General features: G+C 44.8%; 1 protein-coding gene across 1 annotated transcript in view; it reads left to right on the forward strand.

Moving 5' to 3' along the window:
* DCDC2 (doublecortin domain containing 2) overlaps positions 1-27343 on the forward strand; it is a 165012-nt gene that overhangs the window by 46680 nt on the left and 90989 nt on the right. Inside the window, exons 4-8 of the mRNA XM_045497231.1 lie at positions 1284-1360; positions 1508-1639; positions 7715-7861; positions 9967-10021; positions 16289-16451. Of these exons, the coding sequence (XP_045353187.1) occupies positions 1284-1360; positions 1508-1639; positions 7715-7861; positions 9967-10021; positions 16289-16451 (574 nt within the window). The remainder of the gene's footprint in view (positions 1-1283; positions 1361-1507; positions 1640-7714; positions 7862-9966; positions 10022-16288; positions 16452-27343) is intronic.

Genomic DNA, 27343 nt, shown 5'->3' on the forward strand with positions numbered 1-27343 from the left:
GAAATTCAGTTTGATGTACAAATGCTTTGGATTACAAGCATGTTTCCAGAACGAATTATGCTCACAAACCAAGGTTTTACTTTAATAAAATGTGTCCCACGTCAGACGATGGTGAGTGCAATGGGAAAACTGCCGGGAGGGGCAATAGGGAACCAGGATGTGGCGGCAGCTTTAAGTCAAGCAGATGACTAGTGGATGGAGTAGAGGCAGCTGGGGACAAAATCAAGGTCAGGGTTAGCTCTATAAAGGGTCCTCATGAGACAGGCAGGAAAGGAGAAAAGTGGGAGAAGACGTGGATGAGGTGAGTTGTGGAGCGAAGGCAGCTCCAAGGGGTTCATGTCTGTTGGCCCCAATTTTCTTAAGTTTGGAAGGAAATGATCTGCTGAGTGTGTCTGTAGTGGAAGTTTAGAGTTCAGAGTGAGAGGGAGGGATTCGGAGAGCTCATTGCTGGAAAAAACACAAGTAGTTGACGGGGAGGAGAGGGCTACTGGGAGCCAAAACCTGGGCTCAGGAGCAGGTGCCCTGGGGCAGGGGTGGGGTGTGGGGATGGGGCTCCTGCTTCTCACCAGCAGCAGCCATGAGCCTGGAAGCAAAGACCCAGGAAAATGGGCTGTTGGAGAGGGGAGAAGTGGAGTCCTTGGGGAGAATGTGATGGTGTCACATGCCCGGGGGGGCCCCAGATTCAGCACGGGAGAGAAGTATGCTGTGACTCGAGAATTACTTTGTTTCTGTTTTATGGAAAGGAATGTATGAGGCCCCTGGGTGGCTCAGTCAGTTAAAGCATCTGACTCTTGACTTTGGCTCAGGTTGTGATCTCACAGTTCGTGAGTTCAAGCCCCATGTCGGGCTCTGTGCTAATGGTGCAGAGCGTGCTTGGGATTCTCTCTCTCTCTCTCTCTCTCTCTCTCTCTCTTTCCCCCTTCCCTCAAAATAAATAAATAAACTAAACAAACTTACTTGGCCAATCACTTCTAGAATGTGTCTTTAAAAAAATAAATAAAAACATATAAAATGTTGCCTTAAAATTCTCACAGTAAGCCCAATTGTGAGGCAGCGTGCCAGAGCTTAAGGGAAATTTTTCTTGAGAGCTTTGTTAAGGGCAGGTAATATTGCAGGGCAGGTAATAATACCCTCTGGGCTCTATGTAAGTAGGGGGGAAAACAACAACAACAAGATCTTTAACAAGCCCATTCCTTGGACACCTGTAGTTTTAATTCCTAGGGAAAAAAAAAAGAAAGAAAGAAAACTGAAGCTCAGTGATTTACATGTGTTTGTTTCTAAAGGTGAAACCGGTGATGCACAGGAGACTCAACGTGTCGGCTCGCTTCAGAAAACCGCTGCAGGAGCCCTGCACTATCTTGTAAGTTGGAGCCCTTTCCTATTGAGGTTGGCGGCTTGGTTGCTCTCCTTGTGGTTTGGAATTTGTTCCGTGGTGTTAAAAGTATGACCGTTTCCGATGGTGTGGCTCACTCATTTTTTTTTCTCTCTCTCTTTTTTTCCCCCCCAGCTTGATTGCCAATGGAGACCTCATAAGTCCGGCTTCTCGCCTCCTCATCCCTAGAAAAACCTTGAGTCAGTGGGATCATGTCCTACAAATGGTCACGGACAAAATAACTCTGAGGAGTGGGGCTGTCCACAGGTAAATCAGGGCAATCTGACGGGTTTCATAACTGTTCAGGGTGACCCCAGCAGGCTCTGGAGTCACTGGTCCCCAGATTGTGAATTTCAGCTCTCCGGTGAGGCTCCATTTATGTGCCTCAGTTTCCCTATCTGTAACATAAGTAGTAGTACTTACCTTATGGAGTCCTGTTAGAAGTGAGATAACCCACATAAAGAGATTAAGATAGTCCTTGGTACATAGTAGTGCATCCTCAAGTATTAACTGTTTTTGTTCTTTTAGTTTAGAGCCAATAGGTAAATGTCAACTTTCTTTTGGTTGAGAAGGAGTTTTTATTGAATGAGCTAGCTTCTTGGCTCTAATTAGCTGTCCTTTTTTCCAGGAGATATTTTTGATTCCTTGATGCTCAAACCTATTTTTCTTTTCAACGTTTTTATTTTTGGGACAGAGAGAGACAGAGCATGAACGGGGGAGGGGCAGAGAGAGAGGGAGACACAGAATCGGAAACAGGCTCCAGGCTCTGAGCCATCAGCCCAGAGCCCGACTCGGGGCTCAAACTCACGGACCGTGAGATCGTGACCTGGCTGAAGTCGGACGCTTAACCGACTGCGCCACCCAGGCGCCCCTCAAACCTATTTGCCTAGCATAAAAAGTCAGAGATGAGCAGGTTTGAATGGGTTAAGGCGGAAGGAGGTAGGTTAGAGAGGTAATTAAGTAGGGTCACTTAAACTTCAGAAAGCAAGAGCATTTCCTCAAGTTATGAAATTCAAAAAAAATTTTTTAATGTTTTATTTATTTTTGAGAGAGGGAGAGAGAGAGACAGAGCATGAGTGTGGGAGGGGCAGAGAGAGAGACACACACACACACATGCACACACAGAATCCTAAGCAGGCTACAGGCCCCCAGCTGTCAGCGCAGAGCCTGATGCGGGGCTCGAATTCACGAACCGTGAGATCACGTCCCGAGCCGAAGTTGGACGCTTAGTCAACTAAGTCACCCAGGTGCCCCATGAAATTTAAGTGAAGATTCAAATCGTGGCTTTTAAATTGTGAAGCATAGGAAATTATCCCTTGATGAAGGCTGATGTATTTGGTTTCTTTTTGGTGGGAGAGTTACAAATAATATGTGCAAAGACAGAACATATTAAGAATCTATGTACCATGTGACACACAATATTTGAAATCCAGTCCAGAGTTTTCTGGTATTCTCAGATCCTGTCTTTCTCTCAGTCTCTCTGACATACTCTGCTAGAGGAGTGTACTTTTACTTTCAACTTCCTGTGCCTGTTTTCATATCCGTATGTCTACATATCTTTTTATAGACCTATCTGATAAAATAAGTTCTCAGAATATTGCATATTCTTTCAGTTAAATTTGTATACAGATTAATATATGTATATTCACCTGTTAATATGCATAATTGCACAGCCATTGAGATTTTACATATAATCAGGTATGATATATAAATAATATAAATACACATACACGTATTTAGATGCAGTTGAAAGTAATACTTTAGATGCGGTAAGAAAAAAAATTAAAACAGGACAAAAGACCTAAAAGTGTTTTGTCTCACCTTGGCTCTCCAGCCCCCTCTCTAAATTTTTTTTTTCAACGTTTATTTATTTTTTTTGGGACAGAGAGAGACAGAGCATGAACGGGGGGGGGGGGCACAGAGAGAAGGAGACACAGAATCGGAAACAGGCTCCAGGCTCTGAGCCATCAGCCCAGAGCCCGACGCGGGGCTCGAACTCACGGACCGCGAGATCGTGACCTGAGCTGAAGTCGGACGCTTAACCGACTGCGCCACCCAGGCGCCCCAATCCAGCCCCCCTCTCTAATACTTCTCTGCATTATTCCAGAAATATTTTGTGCATTCGGAAGCATGTACATCTTTTATTTCTTAAAAACACAGATGGGCGTGTGCACACACACACATACACATACGTGACGCACACACATGTATGAGTAAGTATATAAACATACCTTGATGTTTTTCCTATAACAGCAAATCTTGGAGCAGGAATAGCTCTCTATCTTACAATTTTTAATGAGTAGAAAATATTCCGTTTTAAGGGTGTGCCCTAATCTGTTTTAAGAGTCTCCTCTTGATGGAAATTTAGGTTATTTCCAATCCTATGCTATTACATGTACATGTCTTTGTATGTAAGCAGAGTTTATCAGGAGACTGAAGTATAGATGTCGAATTGCTTTCTAGTTGTAATGCATTTAAAATTTTGCTAGAGGGGTGCCTGGGTGGCTCAGTCGGTTAAGAGTCTGACTTTGGTTCAGGTCATGATCTCACGGTTCGCAATTTCGAGCCCCGCATCGGGCTCTGTGCTGATAGCTCGGAGCCTGGAGCCGGATTCAGATTCTGTCTGTCTGTCTGTCTGTCTGTCTCTATCTCTGCTCCTCCCCTGCTCATGCTCTGTCTCTCTCTCTCTCTCAAAAATAAACAAACATTAAAAATGAAATAAAATTTTGCTAGATACTGACAGCTGTCTTCCAGAGAGTCTGTGCTGATTGGAACTTTCACTGAAAGTACTTGAAACGGCCTGGTTCTCCTACTCTCATCCATACTGTAAAAGTATCAAACATTTTGTCTTTTCGTTGGCGTTGGGTAAACACAGTATTTCGTCGTTTCTTGCTTTTTATTTATTTAATATACAACAGTAACAACCGAATCAGCATCTGCTGCTCCTTTCTTGCATGCAAGGTATTCTTCCAGGTGTTCTACGTTTTAAACCTAATTAAGTCAGCAACCCTGTGAGGTAAGTAGGGTTATTATTCGTTTTTAGTAAACATGAAACAGGAGATGGGGGGTGGGCGTGGGGGGGCGGAAGTTACTTCTCCAAGATTAGGCAGGTAGTGGTCAGCGGAGCTGGGATTCAGGCCTCCTGAGTAGGCAGTCTGGCTCCAGAGCCTGTGCTCTTTTTTTTTTTTTTTAATTTTTTTTCAACGTTTATTTATTTTTGGGACAGAGAGAGACAGAGCATGAACGGGGGAGGGTCAGAGAGAGGGAGACACAGAATCGGAAACAGGCTCCAGGCTCTGAGCCATCAGCCCAGAGCCCGACGCGGGGCTCGAACTCACGGACCGCGAGATCGTGACCTGGCTGAAGTCGGACGCTTAACCGACTGCGCCACCCAGGCGCCCCAGAGCCTGTGCTCTTAACTTCTAAGTTATTCTCTAAATAAATGCCACAAATTTATCTTCCATTATATGTGAACTGTCTGTATTACATTTGCATTTTTATCTTATTGATTTAGAGACACTCTTTACGTAGTAGGGAGATTGGCTCTTTCTCATAATGAGTTTTTAAAAATTTTTTTTAATGTTTATTCATTTTTGAGAGAGACAGAGACCGAGCATGAGTGGGGGAGGGGCAGAGAGAGAGGGAGACACAGGATCCGAAGCTGGCCCCAGGCTCTGAGCTGTCAGCACAGAGCCTGATGTGGGGCTCGAACTCATGAACCCTGAGATCATGACCCGAGCTGAAGTCAGAGGCTTAACTGACTGGGCCATCCAGACGCCCCTCTCATATGAGTTTTAAATATATTTCCAGTTTATGTCTTTGATATTCCTTGTGTTTTTTGTTGGTTTTTTTTTGGGGGGGGTATATAGTTAAGTTGAATTTTGGTGCAAATTTTCAATCTTACGATCATTAAGTTTTATGACTAGTTTAGGTTTTTCCCATTCCAAGATTATAAAAATATCCTGTAGTGTTTTCATCTTGTACTTTTAAATTTCACCTAAAACTTTGATCCTTCTGGATTTTATTTTGGTGTCAGGAGTGAAGGCAGACCCCAATAGTTTTGTGTGTGTGTGTGTGTGTGTGTATATATATATACATATATATATATATATATGTATATATATACACACTTTATATTTATATTTATATTTATATTTATATATTTGTTAGATATACAGTTGTATTTTTTGACATATACATAAATGTAAACCCGCTCAATAAATAATATAAAGCATGCAAAGATCTATACACACAACTGTATGCCCAGATACACCTGTTCATACATGTACTGGTATACACAAATAAAATATATGTGAGTATAAATGCAGAAATGAAAATATATGTCCCCCCCCCCCCGCCCCATACTTCAATACTTGGAGAAATTTAATTCTCAGTGCGATGCCAGATAGGAGTGAGGTTTGGTTGCTGGTCACTGGGGACATGCCCATTTTCCTTTCACAGAACATTAAAAAGTCTCCTGGTTGGACCCTCCCTGTGCTTCAGTATATGTATATATCAGAAGCATCCCATTAAAATTGGTTCAACTCCCTGTGTATGTGTCTTGCCTTTTGTAACAAAGGGAAGAAGCAGGTTAACGAAAGTCCTGTAAATGAAGGCTAAAACCTGGGTTAGAATTTACTCACACCTGTAACTACCTGCAGAAGAAATCAGTCAAATCTTGGCTACTTCCAGATCCAGAGTGAAGCTGCCTTTTAATTTCAAGCCATAAAAGTGAACTGCTGACTCAGATCTTCCTGTTGTGGAGGAAGATGAAGGTCTGGGTCCAGGCCAGTGGTTGTCAGCCAGGGGCGATTGTGCCTCCAGGGGCCATTTGGCAGTGTCCAGAGTCCTTTTTGTTAGTCACACCTGGGGACAGGGCAGCTACTTTTCCATCTAGTGGGTGGAGGCAGGTGCTGTTAACATCCTACAGTGAGTTCACAGGCAGGCTCCCCTCACCCCCAACAAAGAATTGTCGGGTCCAACAGGCCAGTAGCATCACTGCTCAGACATCCTGGTCTGGGTTGAACGGCAGGAAAACCAGAAAATCTGGGTTAAGTGTTGGTATTTAGACTCGTAGGGATAGAATTACAGTGCTCTAAAGAAGGAGCATCTTTATACTAAATCCATCCACACGCATTTTGGGGGTTCTGTGGCTGTTTTCTTTGTACTTTCTGGCTCCTTTTGATATGGCCATTTACAGAATGAGTAAAGAAGCAGACAGATCATTGCCTTTTTTTTTTCTTTGCAAATGTCACTAACCTTTATTAGGTAATATAAGAAGTCTGAGAATTTTCTTTAGTGATTATCTTGAAATCCTTCCCGTCACTAACTCCTCTATTTATAACCTTCAAGAATAGGCATTACTTCTCTGGTGTTGTTTTCTAATAGTCTGCTTTTTCTTGTTCTTCAGGGGGAGAAAAAAAGATTCTGTGGACACGTTTAAATCGTCTAGCAGAGTTATCACTGTTCTTTTAATAAGTAACATATTCCTTGTAGTGTGCAGCAGTGGTTTTACAGTAAAGGGAAGTCCTTGTGAAATCCCTTGATTCTGGGAAGATGAGGGGAGGCCAAAAAAACAACAACCCAAAAAGGAAGAGGCAGGAATGCTATGTGGTTCTGCACCATTAATCCTGGTAGTGGGCTCCTTTGCCTCTTGTTGTCTGACCCCATTCTGTGTGTGTTTGGATGTACGATTTTGGCTGAGGGCTCTTGCATAGAATGCAATAAGTTTGTCAACCTGACAAATAAATTAAGAAAATAAATTTAAAAATTTTTTTAACGTTTATTTATTTTTGAGACAGAGAGAGAGCATGAACGGGGGAGGGTCAGAGAGAGAGGGAGACACAGAATCTGAAACAGGCTCCAGGCTCTGAGCTGTCAGCACAGAGTCCAACGCGGGGCTCGAACCCACGGACCGCGAGATCATGACCTGAGCCGAAGTCGGCTGTTTAACCGACTGGGCCACCCAGGCGCCCCAAGAAAATAAATTTTAAAAGTGCTCGCAAAATAAAAATAGAAGAATCGATCTTCAGCGGGAGTGGAGCTCCATTTAAAGCCCCGTGTCCTGTACAAGTTAGCGCTCTCCGTCCCAAATCTTACTATGGCAGCAAGACGGGATCCCCCTGTTGGATGGTTAAGGTTTCTTGGGACGATGTCCTGTGTGGATTATAACGCTGGCATTTAATTGAAGCCAGTGACTTTGAGGCACTTGTAATTCAATAATTAGAATTAGTAACAAATGAGCCAGCAGAAGAGCAGAGGATTTTTACTGAACTTTGTAATGTTAAGTAGCTCTCTCATGCTTGTTAAGAGCTGAATTGTTGGCATTCATATTTTTGGCAGACTCTACACGTTAGAAGGAAAACTGGTTGCGAGCGGGGCCGAGTTGGAGAATGGGCAGTTTTACGTGGCGGTCGGCAGGGATCGGTTCAAGAAACTGCCTTACAGTGAATTACTGTTTGACAAGTCAACAATGAGAAGGTCTTATGGGTAAGTGTTCCCCCTCATTCGTGTCTCCTACTTTAGTTACCACTTGAAATAACGAGTCTAATGCTCACCACTGGTCTATTTTATATAATCTTACTGATTATCAGTTAGAATGGAAAGCATGGGGAAGATATCTATATCTATATCTATATCTATATCTATATCTATATCTATATCTATATCTATATCTATATATCTATATCTATATATCTATACGTATAGCTATTGTTTTTGCCGAGATTGGAGATTTATTTTTTTTTGCACAAAAATACAATTTTGGGGAATCTATGAAAGACAATATAGTATTTTTTAACCGTTCACTTATGAAGTCATAGTAAATATAAAGGCTTATTTTTGTGAAGGAGACACGGCAATGGACTTCTTTGTAGCATACATTATTAGACATTTAATAATGTCTCCACTGTTTAGCTGCACAAGATAATTTTTTAGTTGGTGGATATACAAGCATCTAAAAGTTTAAAACATTTAAGTTTAAAAACAATATTTTATACTCCTTTTATTTTTTTTTTTAAGTTTATTCATTTTTGAGAGAGAGAAAGAGTGTGAGGGTAGGGGCAGAAAGAGAGGGAGGCACAGAATCCGAAGCAGGCTCCAGGCTCTGAGATGTCAGCACGGACTGAAGTCGGACGCTTAACTGACTGAACCACCCAGGTGCCTCAGTCCTTTCAATAATAGCAAGAGATAAAAGCGATATAATTCACCTTGCATAAGTAAATAAAGCAGTGATACAGAGTATAATTATGACATGCAAACTTGTAAATATACTTAAAAATTTTTTTTTAATTTAATTTTAGAGCAAGCGAGAGCTTGCGAGAGTGGGAGAGAGAGAATCCCAAGTAGGCTCGAAGCTCAGTGTGGAGCCCCACGTGGGGCTTGATCCCACAACCCTGGGATCATGACCTGAGCCAAAATCAAGAGTTGGATGCCTGCTCAACCAACTAAGCCACACAGGCACCCGTAAAGATTACCCTTTTAATTGCATGCCAATACTCTGTTGCCCCTTTTTTTTCTCTATGAGATGTCCTGTGTCTGTGAAGGGTGCCTCACTCCAGGTGAGTTGATGGCTGGCAAAGGCATCGGTTCAGAGCCCTGGTGGATGCAGGCGCCCCTTGGTTTGCCCGTGGTGCTGCTTTTTCCAGTGGTTCTGCGGCCACTTCGCTATCAGAAGCGGACTCTTTGTGGTTGTCCTCTGCTAGGGTGTGTGACAGACACTTGTGCAGACAGAGCACAAGCTTTATCAAGCTATCAGGAGAGACTGGCCGAGGGTTTCTAAATAAGTAAGGGATGAAATGGAACTTCAGGGGGTGGTGTTTGGGGTGCGCAAGAGCACGTGGTTTTCCAGCACTTTAGAAATCGTTACCAGCACACTGATCGATGGCTGTCCTTACCCATCTACGAACTCAAACCCCGCAACACTGGGTTCGCCTGCCATGAGCCTCAGCGTGTCCTTGAGGGCAGTGAGAGAGCTGTAGCTCGCAGGCGGCCTCACTCAACCGAACGAGTAAGACCTTTATGGACGTGTGGTCTTGTTTTCAGAGGTTCACTGGGTTCCAAGACGCTTCCTAACAACACAGACATCTCTGAAACCGCATTCTTACAGCCAAGGAGAACTTTTATTTTTTTGTAGAGAATGACTGGTTTAGAAGCTCCCTGAATGGAAGCAAACACCAGTGTTTTGCCGTGTCTGAGCTTCTGCGGTTGACCCTGCAGACCTTATGAAAAGAATGGAAATTTACTGTTTTTGACTCAATCTGGCAAAATTACTCAGCTTAGGAAATGACTTTTTGAAATGCATATAGAAAATTGGGGGATTTGAATAAAAATGCCATGAATCACTTTAAGGTGGTACTAAAAATATAAGGGAGCATTGATTAAAATAGTTTAAAGCTCTTTTGGAGGGCAATTTGGAAACTTTATGGTGGTCTTTGTGAAACTGGGAAAAAGTATGTGGTGCTTTTTGTGAGACACCGATGTCCGTCAACAGTTGACTTGCAGGTCAGGACGACAAGTTGGAATGACAAATATCTGGCATTACGTGTTATTTGTAAATAACGTTCAGATTTCTAAATTGCAATTTGTTTCTGCAGTCAGAAGTCTTCTTCACTACCTCCTATCGTAGGATCCAGAAAGTCTAAAGGGAGTGTAAGTATCAGATGCTTTACTCATTAATGTTCTATATTTCTATGTGATACAGAGAGACTGTCCTCTGGGTTTCAATTAAATTTGAAGAAATAAAACTTTACCTGCCTTGTGGCATGTGAGCACTTACGTGAAACAATGCTAGAACATTAGTGTTACAGCTAAGGCCTTCAAAGTGAGCCAGCATTTTAATTTTTGTTTTAAGTTTGTTTGTTTGTTTATTTGTTTATTGTTCGTTTATTTATTTATTTATTTTTGAGAGAGAACGGGAGTGAGGGAGGGGCAGAGAGAGAGAGAGAGAGTATGAATCTCAAACAGGCTCCAGGGGCTCGAATCCACCAACTACGAGATCGTGACCTGAACTGAAATCCAGATTCGGCCACTTAACCGACTGAGCCACCCAGGTGCCCCTCGAACCAACATTTTAAAAATACAGATTTCAAAGTAGGCAATCTTTTTCCTTGTGTACAGGCCTGATACAACTTATCTCACAGTTGAAATCTGGGAAGTGATACATAAAAGTAGAAGAAATGCGGGGTGCCTGGGTGGCTCAGTCCGTGAGGCGTCTGACTTTGGCTCAGGTTGTGATCTTGTGGCTCATGAGTTTGAGTCCCACATCGGGCTCTGCTCTGACAGCAGGAGCCTGCTTGGGATTCTCTCTCTCCCTCTCTCTCTGCCCCTCCCACACTTGTGTGTGCTTGCTTGCTCTCTCTCTCCCAAAATAAATGAACTTTTAAAAAAAAACCCAAAAAGGGGTGCCTAGGTGGTTCAGTTGGTTATGCCTCTGACTTTGGCTCAGGTCATGATCTCACGGTTTGTGGGTTCGAGCCCCACATTGGGCTCTGTGCTGACAGCTCAGAGCCTGAAGCCTGCTTCAGATTCTGTGTCTCCCTCTCTCTCTTCCCCTCCCCTGCTCATGCTCTGTCTCTCTCTTTCAAAAATAAATAAACAATAAAAAAATAAAAATAAAAAACCCCCAAGAAGTGGAAGAAATGCTGTATTATGTCACATTAATGGTCTTTCTCAGTCTGGTTTTCTGTCTCTGGCAAAGATTAAAGAGGAAGTCTTTGTTTAAAAAAAAAAAAAAAGAAGACAATCCTGTTATATTTCTTTAAAAGATTGAGAAGCACTCTAAATATTTCCCTATCCATCGTTCATCCACTTATTTGTTATTTAACAAATAATTATTGCTTATTATTGTTAACAGTAATTATTGTTAATTCAGCAGATGTCCATTAAACTGCTCTCCTGGGGGAACTGTGACCAGCATTTAGTCCTAACTTCTTAGCCTGTGGTACCTCCTCACAGTGATGAGTCTCATCCCAGCTGGAGTGCTGCTGGGGTGGCTTTTTCTGGCTGAGGCTTCTCTTTCTGCTCTTTCGATTGAATTGCCTGACCGGCCGTGATCAGAATGGATTTGACATGTCCCCCTGTCTGAACATTTCCCCCTGATTTAACTACGCAAAATTTTTCTGTTGGTATTTTGTGAAATAAGCTAATGCTGGGCACTGATACTGTTTAGGTATCTCCCCTCCCCTTCACCCCATTTTTGTGTATCATGCAAATCCTGTCAGTACAGAGCTCGATGTGGGACTTGATCTCACGAACCGTGAGATCGTGACCTGAGCCGAGATCAAGAGTCAGATGCTTAACGGACTGAGCCACCCACATGCCCCATGTTGGACTTACTTATTTGAGAAATCACTCTGCGTGTGGGGTCTGCAGAGAAGTGGATTGGGGAAGAACAGAGGCAGTGGGTGGCTGGACCCAGGCATGTGATGCAGGTGACCTGGTCAGGTGGCTGCAGGTGACATGGATGTCTGTGACCATTGTTCCTTGAGTGTATTGTAGCTGTTGTCACTGGATGATGCATTCATCCAACAGGCATCTCTTGAGTGCATGTTCTGTCCTGGGTATTGTATTAGTGCTTGTGCGGAGAGGGAGGCAGAGATTCTAGAGAAAACACGAAGTGTGTGGAACTTACATTCTAGAGGAGGAGAAAGAGAAACAAACAATGCATTTGGTATTAAGCTTGAGGATAAGGGATAAGCCTGAGGAAAGATACATCAAGGAATGGGAAGAGCAAGTGAGAGGATGTTGCAGCATCTGGGTGGTCAGGACAGCCCTCCTTTAGGGGGTTGTATTTGAGCAGAGTCATAACGTGCCTGGCACATAACAGGTGCTCACTGAACCTGTCTAGGTGTGTGAATGACGGGCAGTGAGCTGCATGGAGAGACCGTCTTTGGTCAGTAATTCCAAAGTCACAAACTTAGTTTTTAACAGAAGGATTCATTTACTCCTTTCCTTTAATTAATTGGGTCCCTGGAGAATGTACATGTTTTTAAGATCATTAGCCGCTTGGCACTGAGTGGGGGTGGGAGAGAAGCGGCTAGGGGAGACCCAGCTCAGGGCTTTGGGAATCACTGCCGAGTCAGCGGGAAAAGCACCCTCAAATTCGTGATACGGATCAAAGGGGATGCAGAACTGGGTTTTTATGAATTCATTTCTCACCAGGCTTTCTAGGAATTGCTCTACTGCATGAGGAAGGGGAGTGCGGGAGGTGGCCTGATAGAGTTTAGTAAAAAAATTTAAAAGCGGGGCGGAAAGCTACCAGAGTCTGCACAGGGGGCCCCTGCTGGTGTGTAAGTGCCTAGTGCAGCCGCATCCACCCTGTGGTAGGGAGTGCGGGTGGTGAGGGCTTCTGGGCTCATGCAGGCCCTTCCAGAGCCCCTAAGGAATGCCCCGTGCAGAGCAGGAGGAGACCAGAAAGCGATTCCTTACACGAACGCCTAGTGCTGGGAGGATCACAGACGCGAGCAAATGGAGAGTAATTTTAGCGTGCAGTTCTAGCCTTGAAAACAGAAGGAAGATATGCGTGAATGGTGTTAAATTCTGTTCACAGTGGAAACACACCCCATCACATGGGAGGCTGTGGTGTAGCAGCCGGGACGCCCCGCGTAGTGTCAGGGTTCCCCCTAGTGGCAGATGTGTGAACTCAGAGATTTGAAAACTAAAACCAGAGGCTAAAAGTTGTTCTTGTTTATTATTACCATGTGGCTGTTACATCTTGTGATGAGTAGTTTACAGATTCCAATATTATAATTGGTAAAGTTCTGGTTAAAAAAAAAACCAATACGATTATCCGTGTATCCCAAAGTCACTGTGAAGCAAGATAAGGTCCAGATGTTTCCAAAGCTCTATTTTGCCTTTTGGGAAACTGAGTCCAGGATGGATAAAAGGGATTTTTTTTTTTTTTTGCACACTTACCATCACCAGATTCACAAGTGAGAGAAATGCCAGCCTGATTCTGGGTCTACTTTCCTGCTTAGAAGTCTCCCTTTGGGGTGCGTCTCTGAAAGACACGCATGGCAGAGGCTGTCGCGTGAGGCAGATCCCTCGCGAAACTTGGTGTTTTATGGCCTCTGTGCCTTTGGCACCTGTTCATGGGGACTGGGAATGCGTTTCCTGTGGTCATGAGTTGAGTGGCCCTTATTGGAAAGAACCGAGGGAACTATTTAAAAAAAATACCAGTTTCAGTAGAGTGAGGGGAGATGGAAGGGTTCTTTTCAGTTCTTTTGTTTATTTGAGCCAGCAGATTGCTTTTCCTGTCAGATACACTGATGTGTGTGAGGCAAGAGGCAGGGCAGTGGTCGAGATACCGCACGGGGTCCAGTGTTTGCATAGGACACGCTGTAAAATCAGGCTGCTTCTTGACTCCTTGTTCTCAGGCACGTTGGCCCAATTTGTCACTTGCAGGTGGTCTTTTCAGGGAATCATGCCATATTATAAATATTTGTAGTGCCTTGGCATCAGGCAGCTTCGTGTAGAAAAACCAGACCTGGGTAACCGTGAGAGAGTTAATCCCCTTTATCTGTGAAATGGTGACAGTAATACCATATTTGTGTCAAGTGGTAAGAAAGTACTCAACAATACTGCTTTTTCTGTACAAGATAGCAAAACTCCCCTCTTACCTATGCCCCCCCCCCCAAATAGCCACAAGTCTCTATTTATGTATCTATGTTATAAGTCACGTGTGGAAGTCTCAGAAAAGAAAGGAAGATCCCTGAGAATGCAAGCTGGTGCTTCCATAATTGGATACGTGGATGTCGGTTTCCAAAGCTGTGCCTTATATTGTTGGAAGTCACCAGCCTTTCTTGATGCTCCCAAATCGCCCTTTTGAGTGTCCTTATCAGTAATGTAGTATATCAGAACTTCCTGTATAGTTTACAAGAGAGCTGGTTTTTAAAATCGTGTGGATCTCAGGCACTGCAGGATGGGGCTTCTATTTCTCCCTTGTGAAAATGACTTCTCCCAGACAGCTGTAAATGGCCATCCTGCCAAGATTCAGAGAGGTTCTTCTACATTCAGCTTCATTTTAATCCTCGGAAGTTCAACAGCATCTCTGAACATTCCAGTAGGCTTGCAAGAAGGGTTACTTCACTCATCCAAGGCTTTTAAAGTTTTAAAATCTTGGATGGATGGACTCGATTGAAAATAGGTGGGGATATGAGGCCTGGCTGATGGTTTTGGAATCTCTACTTAATCATGTTACCTGTCTGTCTCTCTGCCAGGCAGCCTATGGCCTTGTGAGAAAGAATCATTGGAGAAAAGGAAAGAAAAAAACCAACAACTCTGGTTGCTGTTAATGCAATAATTAAATGGAAACGTATGTTTAAATTGCAGCTGGAATAGGAAATTAAATTATGCAAAGGAGTGTTATAGATTTGGACAAGTTTTCATACTGTTAATAAATCTATGCATAATTCATTTTCTTGTAGGCTACGACAAAGTAGCATAAATAACTTCATTTGTAAGGCTGTGAATATTTCTACCCATAATTGGGTGATGGCTAAAACCATTTAAATGCTTCTGGATGGCTGAATATATAAATGTTTAAAATGAGCAGTTATAATAGGTTTCTAGGCAGATTTGTTTATTTAATATTACTGCATTTATTTTCAGATCCTAGCATGGTACAGATGTTGCATAAAGATTTCACCCAATATGGTGTGAGTTCAATACGATTTTTAAGAAAAAGAGACTAACTCTGCTCTTGGAAGAAGCACTCTGATGCTCACTGAGTAAATACTGCCTGACAGGCGCTGTACTAGTTATTTTATAAGTGTTACCATTTCCTTCTCGTGATGGACCTGAAGGCAGGTACGTTGGCTCCACGCAACTGCTGAGGAACCAGGATCAAAGAAGCCAGGAGTTAGTTAGCCCAGGGTCCCGTCGGTGGTTAGTGGCAGAGCAGTGGCTCTGAGCCAGGTGCTTTGGTCTCTGGAGCTTTCATTCTTTCTACCACCTGCAGCCTCACGCTTTCTGCATGCAGGTGGGCTTAGCACCTGACCACCGAAGGGACCAAGGTGCTCTTGGTAGGAGGGAGTTTCTTGCCGTAGGCATGGCCGAGCAGTGATGGAGTACAAACACAGCTGTTCGGTGGGTGCGTGTGGTAGCCACCCCTGTGGTGGGTTATGTGCCCCTGCTCCCCCGCCCCCGCCCCAGGAGCTGTTCTTAGGCCAGTGACGGGAGCCCTCGAAACTCAACCTCACCTTCGTGATAAGGAGCCTGCTTTGCAGATGCAGAGTCTTCATCTCCGGAGGCTCCACCGAATGTGTGACAGTTGGTGGCTGCCTTTGCCCGGGTGTGGTCTTAAGCCGCTGTGTCTGTGTCACTCTGGATTTGCGATCTCCAGGGAGTGTGGCAGTCGCCGGCGGATGAGTACGGATTTGAGGATTTTTACCAGCATAGTGTGTGTGTCCTTGGATGATGACACCTGCACATTCACGGTGACCGCTGGTTGAGGAGGTGTCTCTAGACCGGTGAATCAAACTGAAGGCTGTCGCGATTCCTCAGCCAACAGATAGCTGCTGCTTTTTCCAGAAGTCACAGGAGGGAGAGGATGGTTAAGGCAGCGGCTTGCTGGCTGGCTCCATGACCTCATTGCTTCCTCTTTGCAATGGCGCGACACAGCGCCTGTCTCCCAGGGTTGTGAGGATTGAAATAATTTTCTGGAATGTCTGGTACATGTTGAGTATTCAACACTTTTTAGCTATTATTTTTGTTCTCCTGCCTCTGTTAGACCCTTCCTGTGGCATTTGGAGAAGTTAACGTGGATATTAACACGGAGAGCGGGGACTCAGCAGAATCCATTCGTCTCCCGCCCCTGCCCCTGCCCCGTTTACTGCTGGTTAATGACTCGTATGGACTAGGAGTTGCTTTGGGATTTCGTTAGCCAATGGTAAGGGTCTCCAATCTTTTGCCACTTAGGGAAATGATCGTCAGTCCAAGTCAACAGTTGGATCCAGCGACAACACATCCCCTCAGCCCCCGAAGAGGAAAGGGAAAAAAGAAGAAGTGAATTTGGAAAAACCCAAAAAAGGGAAACAAAATGTAAAGTTAAAGAATTCACCACAGATAGTTCCAGACAGCGGTAAGTTTGTCCTTCCTGCTATTACATTGTTTTTATTGTTTATCCTCTCAAGGCTATGATACGATTTTGATTCTTAAATAGATCTGTTTCTCTGGACCCGCAGAAGATACTCCTGACCATCACGTGGGAGAGTTTTCCAAGGAAGAATCTTTTTGTGTACAAGATTCTTCTGTTTTTCCTGCTAAGTTTCTGTTTATAGTTAGAGGTCGTGTACAAGGACACAGGTTCTGAGATAAAATATTTCTTGTGGTGGTCTTAAAGAAAAAGGTAAATTTTGTCATCCTTTTCTTCTGTTGAAAGGGCTTGATTGACGTTTTGACCAACTACTGTTGACATTGGTCTCTCTCTCGTGTGTCTACAACCCTCGTCCACATCGATCATGAGTTACTGTCAGTCACAGCTTCCTTTCTCCGAAAAGATGTTTTACTAACTTTAGTGATACCCAAGAGGATACTACAAAACTTTGCCAGTAGACAGTATGTACCCAAGCTGGTTCTGTATCTTGCATTAGCAGATACAGAAATAATTCTAAAATAAATTCTAAAAAAATAAATAATTCAAAAATAAAATAATTCTAAAAAAATTCTAAAAAATAATTCTAGGGGCGCCTGGGTGGCTCAGTCGGTTGAGCGTCTGACTTCGCTCAGGTCACGATCTCACGGTCCGTGAGTTCAAGCCCCGCATCAGGCTCTGTGCTGACAGCTCAGAGCCTGGAGCCTGCTTCAGATCCTGTGTCTCCCTCTCTCTCTGGCCCTCCCCCCGTTCATGCTCTGTCTCTCTCTGTCTCATAAATAAATGTTAAAAAAAAAATTAAAAAAAAATAAAAAATAATTCTAAAAAAATTTTCATCGGTACGAAATTTGTGCAGTCAGATTGTGAACTTTCACGGTGGTTTTGGGAAGGTGGGCTCTTTTTGGCCTCATCCCATGCATAGTGTCAGCGGGGTGAGCCTGCGGGCGTGGAGGGCTGGCCGGGCCACTGCTCCCCACTCACCCCGGGATCCACTCACGTGCCCGCAAGGGGCCGGGCTGGGCACCCAGGAAGACGAGGGATGGGCCGTAGTTTCGAGTTCCTGGCCAGCGCTCTGTCTTCCACCTGGGAGCTTCAGCTTATTTTGAGGTCGACGCGCAGAGTCACATTAGAATTCCGGCTAATGTGGGCCCCACAGCTGAGGGGACACGGGAACTTATAGGGGTCCACACGATGTGGTCCCTGTGGTGGAAGAGTTGTCGGGAAGCCGCATGAGACTAAAGAAACAGGCTGCCTGAGTGAGCCAGTGACAGAGGAGACAATGGAGGGGGCTTGACCTCTTTAAGGTTTCGGTGACAGAAGACCAGCTGGGGACGGGGAGTCCTAGATTCTGGTTACAGTTCTGCTTTGGATCTGGGCCAAATCACTTAACTTTTGGGGGCCCCAGTAGCTATCTACAAAATGTGGGTTCATGATAAGGTTTTGTGTTAGGGGCACCTGGGTGACTTAGTGCAGCATCTGACTCTGTTTTTTTTTTTTTTTTTTTTTTTTTAAGTTTATTTATTTATTCTGAGGGTGGGGAAGGGGCAGAGAGCGAGGGAGAGAGAGAGAATCCCAAGCAGGCTGCGCGCTGTCAGCGAGGAGCCCGATGCCGGGTTTGAACTCACACCGTGTGATCACGACCTAAGCCAAAGTCAGACACCCAGCTGAATGAACTACCCAGGTGCCCCAAGCATCGACCTCTTGATCTCAGCTCAGGTCTTGATCTCAGGGTCGTGAGTTCAAGTCCCACATTGGGCTTCACACTGGGCGTGATGCTTACTTAAAAAAAAAAAAAAAAAAAAAAAAAAAGAAAAAAAGGATCTTGCTTTAAAGTTTGCTTTTGTTTTAAGTTTGTATAATCCCTTTTGGTGGCTATGAAACAGGGGAGGCCAAGGTAAAACGTAGTCAACAAATGTTTAGTGAATGTGTGCTTGATGGGAGGCACCAAACAAAGAAAGCTAGCCTACAAGAACATGGCATTCCATGTTCATGAGCATTAAAAATAAGAGGCTTTATGTCAGTCATTACACTAGATGGTGAAGCCCCCTGTGCTGTGTCTTCTACCAGTTGTCTTGTTTTTATTCCTAACACCAGGCACAGATCTGATAGGAGACAGTAAATATTGGTGAATGAACGTTGGACATCCCGACATAAATCAGTCTCTGTAATACTTTGAAACCCATGATGAAGTAGGACCTCTTTTAAACTTTCACAGATATTTTTTACTAAAGGCTTTTGGAAAATGTTACTTGCTTATTTTCTCAGAGGCTCTTCTTAGGCTGTGAAAAATCCCAGTTCCTCCCTCTAACATACGTCTATTTTTATGTTATTTTAAATATTTTTAATGTTTATTTATTTTTGAGACCGAGGGACAGAGCATGAGTAGGGGAGGGGCAGAGAGAGAGAGAGAGAGAGAGAGAGAGAGAGAGAGAGAGAGAGAGACACGGAATCCCAAGCAGGCTCCAGGCTCTGAGCTGTGAGCACAGAGCCTGACGCGGAACTCAAACCCACAAACTGCGAGATCGTGACCTGAGCTGAAGTCAGACGCTTAATCAACTGAGCCACCCGATGTATATCCATTTAAAGTCTTTCAATTTAGTAGTTGTTTCTAAGAAGAAAGGGAAGTTTTACCTTGTTTCTCTTCTGTGGGGAGACCTGGAATCACAAGTCTGTGTCAACAGTTCCCTCTTTCACTGGAAAGTGACCTTTATTAAAAAGTTAGATGATCAGGATTTTTGCTTTTGTAGAAATTTGCGGTTTCCAGCTATAGCCGTATCGGCATGGGGATGAAAATAACCCGTTGAACGTTGAAGCGCGTCGTTTCTTTTTAAAGCGCCAAGAGAAGGTAGAAACCCATGGTTGTTCTCCTGTGTTTGGAGAGCCTGGCTGGTGTTTTAGATAATTGCCCATGGTAAGTGTCTGTGTTCCAGGGACATGTTACAACGTGTGGACCATAGGTTTCTAACCGCCAGATCTCATTGTTCCGTGGAACGACGGCTAGTGTCTGTCAAGTGACGGTTTTGAGGAGTGGATTTTTTTCCCAGGAAGAAACTTACGTGATCCGTTTAAGTTTCTTCAGTACATATAAGCGTACGTAAGAATTGAGATGAAGCATTTTGTGTCTTTTCATCTTGATAGAAAGAACATGTAACCTGGAAAATGAATCTTGGCTTCCCAAAACAATTTTTTCCAGGGAAAATGAAAAAAAAAAAAAGACTTTGTGCAGTTCACTAGATTAAATCATCCCTTGACAAGCATAAGGATATTAGCATCAAGTCCATGCTTTTGAAAGTTGAGCCATTTCCCCCTATCAGATCTCCCTCCAGATGTCTTTGGCTATCAGAATTTTCCAGGTTACAGTAGTCAATCTCTCTCTCTTTTTTTGATTCCTCAAGTCAACTTTCATATTCATTTTTTATTGCTATGGCTTTTTGCTTTAATGTCATTTATCCTAGTAGTTAGAACCAAGCCTTTGGATAGTCCTATCCCAAGGGGGCTCTTACTCTTTAGAAAAGTAAAAGCAAGAGGCACGGTAAGCAAAATGTACGGGAAGGTATGTGGTGAGTCAAGATGAGTGCAAAATGCAAGAATTTAATGCCATGTTGCATATTTGAAAGTTGCTGAGAGAGTAGATATGAAAAGTCCTCATTACAAGAAAACGTGTTTTTTTTTTTTTTTTTTTTGTAACTGGGTATGGTGACAGATGTTAACTACACTTACTGTGGTGATCCTTCTGTAGCATATATAAATACCGAGTGAAACACGCAAGCCAGAGTTTGATGTTAGAGATGAAACATTTTTTTCCCCCTACTTAGCAGTATTTTAAATTTGGAATTAAGTAATTGACTCAGTTTTCTTTCAAAGTGTTACGTTTTAGAGCGAGGATCAATGTCTAGTTCCTCTCCTATCATATGTTAAATTGTGCAAATTTTTGATCCAGTGATGGTCACCTATATTCTATTCTCGTGTTACTTTCAAAAAAGGGGCTTGGTAGGCTGTCTTGATTTTCATTGTGATTAAGACTGTAGTCATACGTGTTGTCTTTTACTGTTGGTATTTGCTGATACTCGGGTTTCTGACGCTGTATGAATGAGCAGTGCTAATGTCTGTCTGTAGATGGCAATCCGCCTCTAATTTTAGGTCTTTTGCTTTTGCTTTTCTTTCTCCCCCTCTCTCTCTCTTTTTTTTCTTTCTGAATCTGTTTCTTTCCGTAATAGTAAAGCTTAATAATTCAAGCAGAGCTGTGACATATTTCTTCAGGGAAACAAATCCCATTTTCTTTTGGTAGCCAAGATGCAAACTAAGATTGGTTGGTGATTGATGAAGTTGGGTGTGAAATGCATTTTTAGTGCCGCATTTAAATACGAGCTTAACTGGCCGCCGTGATTTCCTTACACTTTCCACTTGATTTGCAGTGCCTTGAGATGCGTTTTAGAGGCAGTTAACTAGCTACACTTTCCACCATGAGCAAAGTAGTATGATGATTGTTTTGAAAATAGTATTTTGGGATTGATGATATTCATTGATATTTTAAATACTTTCTGCGTGAGAAAAAATACCGTCTTTAGAACCATTGGAACAGGAAGTATAGTGAATTTAGGGCTCCTTAGAAATCTCGGACAGGCTGCAGAGAAAATAGCCTGGTCTGTGTTGCTGTGGCTTATGTGGTATTGACAATCATAAACACTTTTTTTAAAGCAGAGTTTTAAAATGTAAGCAAAAGCCAGACTTCTTGTTTCCTTCAAAGGATGTTTGATTCTGTTTGCGTGCGCACACACACACACACACGCACACTCGTATCTTCCTTGATGTAGCTCCTGACACACACACACACTCTCTCTCTCTCTCTCTCTCTCTGTCTCTCTCGTATCTTCCTTGATGCAGCTCCTGGCTTATTCCCAGCATCATTCGGTGATCATTCCTAAGGAACTTGCCGTGTGGACTCCTGATGCATGATAGGGGGCAGGTACGGGGCTGGGAGGAGATGTGTGAATGTCACGACCTTGCTGGCTGACTGCCCTCGAGCGGTCACACTCCTGAGTTTTCTAACAGCTACAACCTGCACACGGCTTGCTGTGTTGACCAGAGCACGAAGCGTTCTTGCGGTTGGTCCGTCGTCCTCACGGTCGGATCCCGGGGCATGGGAACTTGAGCTTTGGTCCAGCTGATGAACCAGCTCTGGCACTTGCATGGTGGCTCCCCGTCACAGGGGGCTTTGGAGATGGGACAGGAAGCACATTTCCGAATGCGCCCCCCCCCCAAGCCTCACCCTCTGTGGGGGATCGTGTATTTGAAGAACGCACGTGAGAAGGCGCCAGGGTGAGTTCGCGAAACAGGGCGCCGGTCACGTTTAAGAAGCTGCGCTAAGATTCAGGATTGCTTGGTGTCTGGCTCTGTCCACTCCCCTTGTGACGGGGAAACACAGGCTTTTCATTCCCTCGCTGACTGTGACTTACCTCGCGGACAGTGTGGACTGTGGGATCCGGGTCAAAGTTTACTACATCCAGTACTCCTGTGATAAAAATGTGCAAAGCAAGCCTTCTCCACATCTCAGTGACCCTCGTTGGGATGGCCTGTTGTCCGACGAAATTCTGGCACAGAGAGGATTTTGGTAATTTCTTGGAAGTCTTGTTTTGGGCCCCAAATTCTACTAATAAAAACTAGTTTGGGAGTGTACATTTTGCTGTTCCCCTTAGTACTGAGAGATTGGAAAATTCGAGGCTGGCTGAATAGCAGTAAGATGTTTTGTCTTGGAGAGGAGAATCATCTTAAAAAAGAATCTTTTCATATCCTGCTTTCTTTTTTTTAATGTTTATTTTTGAGAGAGAGAGAGAGAGAGCAGAGGAGAGGCAGAGAGAGAGGGGGAGACACAGAATCCAAAGCAGGTTCCAGGCTCTGAGCTGTCAGCACAGAGCCCAACGTGGAGTTTGAACTCACAAACCACAAGATCATGACCTGAGCCAAAGTCAGATGTTCAACCGACTGAGTCACCCAGGCGCCCCTTAATTTCCTGATTTCTTACACACCTTATACACTGGAAGGAGAATCACTCTGAGAGAAGCATTCTTTCACAGCTCATGGAGGGTTGAGGCCTCTGCAGGAAACCTCTTTTGGGGACCGTTTTCTTTTTTTTTGTAGCCCAGGGATGGGGTGTGAAGTTACTTTTTTGTTTTCACGAGGAAGAGTCTGTAAGCTCTTGAGTTACATAGATGTTTCCAAACCTTTGGAAGATTTTACTCCACAAAGTTGTGTATAACCCGTAATGCACTTTATTTCTCACTCCAGACTCCTGTGTGTGTGCAGGTTCCCTGCCGTGTGCACTAGCATGTCTAGTGGGAAGGCGAGCTAGGAGATCCATTTCAGAATGCCAGGGACCCATGTTACCCTGCTGCCGAAGCATGGAGAACTGCCCTCAGTCAAATTTCTGGTGTCCACCAAAGAGGGTGAGGGCAGGGATCCAGCTAACTGGGTGTGGGTCTGAGGAAGAATGCAAAGTTTGGGGGGCGGACACTGAGGCCTGGGATTAGGTGCTTTTATTATCTGATCCTCTTTGAAGAGGAGGGTGTTGGGATTGCCTCATCTTTACTTTTCCCCCTAGCTTCAGGCTTTGGCTCACCAACCTCCCTTCTCATAGATGCCGCCCTTTATTGTAAGCAGGGCTCATTCCTTCTTGGCCCATCAGAGGCCCCAGCAGATTCACAGTACTTCCTTGATTCTGCTGCCTCCAGAGTTAGCTGTGAACGTTTCTGTAGCCTACTCTAGAGAAGACGTGGGTCTGCACCAATGGTGAACTTCTGGCACACAAGAGACTCCTGCTTTTCCAGAAGAAGCTAAAACTGGGTTATCCCTTCTGGGCGTTTCATCACAAGTCTGTGGTAGGGCCCAGACTGGGGCTTGGCTGGGGGCAGGCCTCCTGTCAGGAATGTCTGTGCTGATTGCTGGGGGTGACAGGGAAGGCGGGGGGAGAAGAAACAGCCACTGCTCTTCCCAGCTCCCCATTTCTTCTGCTAGTGTGTAGTGAAGCAAAACCAGGAAGGGCCTGGTCCTCGAGGGTGTCAGCAACTCCTCAGCCGCCAGTCTCCTGTGAGGCACAGACAAGCACCCAGAGCAACACTTAGCGTTAGTTGTGTGTGTGTGTGTGTGTGTGTGTGTGTGTGTGTGTGTGTGTCCATTATGCCTACATCCATGGTAACTATTGCAATCAAAGCCTACACGTTCCAAACCCTGATTAGTGGCCCAGCTCTGACACCCACGCTTCTGAAAATCTCAGTAGTAGATTTTAACCTGATATTTTATAAGCTTCATCTACAAATCCTCAAAATTAAATCAATGGCATGTCCCTAGTTTTACAAATGGGAGAAGAAGAGGAGAAGCCCATTTGCCCAGAGTCAAAGAGTCTTACCAATGCCCAGAGATTTCTGGAAATTGCCACACTGACCCACTGCTGGCTGAAAGGCGGGCGTACCTGTGGGGTTATGTGTGGGACCATGACGCCCCGTGAGTCTAGGGGGAAGAGTGAGGGGGCTTCAGTGCGGAGGGGCTCTGACTGGTCTCCCTTCCATTTGGTGGTGAGAGTGTGCATGGATGGCAGTTGACCTTGAAGCTTACCTGAGAGAATGTGAGGGATTCCCACCTTTCTTCACTTCCATTCCTCAGTATTTCACATCCCCTTTGTAAATGGGAGTGACTGATTAGAGCCCTTTTTGTTTTGTGGGTGGGAGGAGCGAGTTATTATTAACGAGATTTTTAGCAACATGGTGTGATGGTGGGTTTTCCCCACCGCGTTCAGACCTACTTCTTCGGGGTTTGGGAACCCTTTGAAGCTGACCTCTAGTTTATGTATCAGATGACCAAATATTGTTATTATTATTATTATTATTTAAATATTTAGTTGGTTTCTGGAACTTAAACTCTTGCAGCCCATGCCCTTCTTAGCATGTGAGTTTCCTTCACCGGGTTTCGTGAACACCCTGCCTTAGGAGCCCCGCCCCCTTTCCAAGAATACGCAGTTCCTTTCTTGAGTAAACACTGACTGAGTGCTTACTGTGTACCACACATTTTCCAGTCAGCAGGCCACCTCCCTTCCCTGTCCTCTGTGCTAACTGCTTAGCACTAGCACATTTTCTTCCAGGAGCCATAATTATACCTGTACCAGGAAATTGCTCTCGACAGAGTAGAAGCAATTCCCTTCCCCCTTTCAGTGACCAAGCTCCACTTACCACTAGTAAATGCCAGAACATGTTTATGTCCTATGCATTGATGTGCTTTTCCGTCTTGGTATTAAGCCTCTGTATCCATTTTGTCCACGTAGAAGATAGCGTTTTTGCATAAATGTGTTTAGTATGGTGACTGGAATAGTGGCTGAATACTACTTGGTACCACAAGATGGGGGAGGGACCTTTCTCCACTCCCATAATACACTGGGACTCCTTTGTACAATGAGGCCTGTTTTATATATGAACTCTATTTTTATGCTTTCAGTTACCCTCCTGGTTTTCGAAATAAGACATAGCCTGTGTTGCAAATCACCACGTAGCATGCCATCACCATGGGGACAAGGATAAACAGCAAATACCTACAAAGTACTTTTGAGCTCTGTAGGTTTAAAGCTATCCATTTAGTCTTTTTTTTTTTTTTTTAATTTTTTTTTCAACTTTTATTTATTTTTGGGACAGAGAGAGACAGAGCATGAACGGGGGAGGGGCAGAGAGAGAGGAAGACACAGAATCGGAAACAGGCTCCAGGCTCTGAGCCATCAGCCCAGAGCCTGACGTGGGGCTCGAACTCACGGACCGCGAGATCGTGACCTGGCTGAAGTCGGACGCTTAACCGACTGCGCCACCCAGGCGCCCCCATTTAGTCTTTTTAAAAAAAATTTTTTTTAATGTTTATTTTTGAGAGAGTGTGAGTGGGGGAGGGGCAAAGGGGAAGGGAGACACAGAATCTGAAGCAGGCTCCAGGCTCTGAGCTGTCAGCACAGAGCCTGACGTGGGGCTCAAACCAACAAACTGCGAGATCATGACCTGAGCTGAAGTTGGGCGCTCAACCGACTGAGCCACCCGGGCGCCCCTCATTTAGTCTTATTTTATACAACTGGATGGTGATACCAAATTGTTTCCATGAAATTGGGCAAGGTGTCCTCCTTTAAAAAACTTTATCTTTTTTAAGTTTATTTATTTGTTTTGAGAAAGAGTGAGTGGGCAGGGGAGAGGCCGAGGGAGAAAGAGAATCCCAAGCAGGCTCTGCACTGTCAGCACGGAGCCCATTGTGGGGCTCAGACTCACAAACAGGGAGATCATGACCCGACCTGAAATCAAGAGTTGGACGCTTAATCAACTGAGCTACCCAGGTGTCCCATCCTTCCTTTTAAAATGCTATACCGAAAGCCGCTTTCCATGGGGAGCAAAGCTGGCAGGTACCCCCCGCCCAAGTTAAAAGCACACGTCTGTCACCTTTGCACTGATTGCAGCTGGCTTTATCCCAGGCTTTATTGTGCTTAATGGTCAGGGTACCGTCCTAAAGGGGCAGGCATTTTATGGAGGGTGCCTGTGCCGCGGTGAGAAGCAGGCATCCTCCACCCAGATCATCGAGGACAGCTCCTGCAGCCTTGGTGATGGAGCCCACCGCTTCATGACTCCTCTCATCGCCTGGAGCTTCTGGGTGACTTTAAGGTAGGGGCTCTTACCCAGGGAAGTTACTGTCACTTCCTAAAGTGGGTTCCATGGAACAGTTCAGGAGCCCATGAACTGGGCTCCTAACCGACGCTTCTTGTAGTAGGAGTTCCAAGCCCAAATATCAATTCGGGAGACGTTGGATTATACAGACTTGAGCCATCGTCTTGGCTACAGGATTCCACAGAGCCCTTCTTCCGACTTTGGATGCCGTAGGGGAGCACACAGATCTGGTGGGAGGATTGCTCTCCAGGGCACACCATGGGGAGCACGGGGGTGCTTGGACAGGCAGTGTTGTCACCCGTTGCAGGGCAGAGGAGGATTTCTGAGGAGGAGTCAGTGAGACACCTTCTCTTGGTGTGGTTCTGATGGGAACAAGAGCTAACGTAGGCGGCTCAGGTTTTCTGAGTGTTTACTCTGCGCCAGGGACGGGACTGAGTGCTTCAGGTGTGCAGTCTCATTAATCTTACCATCAGCCCCGTGACACAAGTGCCGTTGTTATTATTACCGTCATCCCCATTGTACTGATAAAGGAGCCAAAACGCCGAAGGGTTAAGAAGTTTGCATGCAACCACACAAGCAGCCCACGGTGGAGGCTCGGACCCGCTGTTGGGTCTGTTGTAGGATGCCGTCTGGGGGCCTGCGTGACCTCATGTCACGGCAGGAAACCCTGGATCCTGAGCTCCTCAGCGCTATCCCATCGAGTGTGAGTTCACAATAGCGTGTGTGCACATAGGGCCAGTGATGTTTACTAGCGATGGGAAAATAAAATCGACAGCACGCTTTCAAAAGTGCTCGTGTTCAGACAGTTGGAGGAGTTGGGAGCAGGGGCCAGGCCGCTGTTGTTTCTCACCCTGCCTCACCATGTTCGCTTCCCTTACTGATTACGACGGAATTTCATGTGATTTCATGGCCGTGGTGGAGAGGGTGCCACACCCTCACTGACCAGGATGGTGGCTCCAGGGTCAAAGAAGGGACATCCCATGCCCGTCTCAAGTCCGGCTGTAGACTGGAGGTTCCCGTGACCCTTCTGTGGGTTTGACGGTTTGCTAGGGAAGCCCGCGGAAGTCAGGAAAATGGTTTACCTACCAGCTCACTGGTTTATTGTAAAGGGTACGACTCAGAAACAGCCAGATAGAAGAGATGCACAGGGCAAGGTGTGAGGGAGGGCGTGTGGGGCTTCTGTGCCCTTCTGGTACCTCTGTGGTT

This window comes from Leopardus geoffroyi, chromosome B2, assembly GCF_018350155.1.
Source record: "Leopardus geoffroyi isolate Oge1 chromosome B2, O.geoffroyi_Oge1_pat1.0, whole genome shotgun sequence".
In the NCBI taxonomy this organism is placed as follows: domain Eukaryota; kingdom Metazoa; phylum Chordata; class Mammalia; order Carnivora; family Felidae; genus Leopardus; species Leopardus geoffroyi.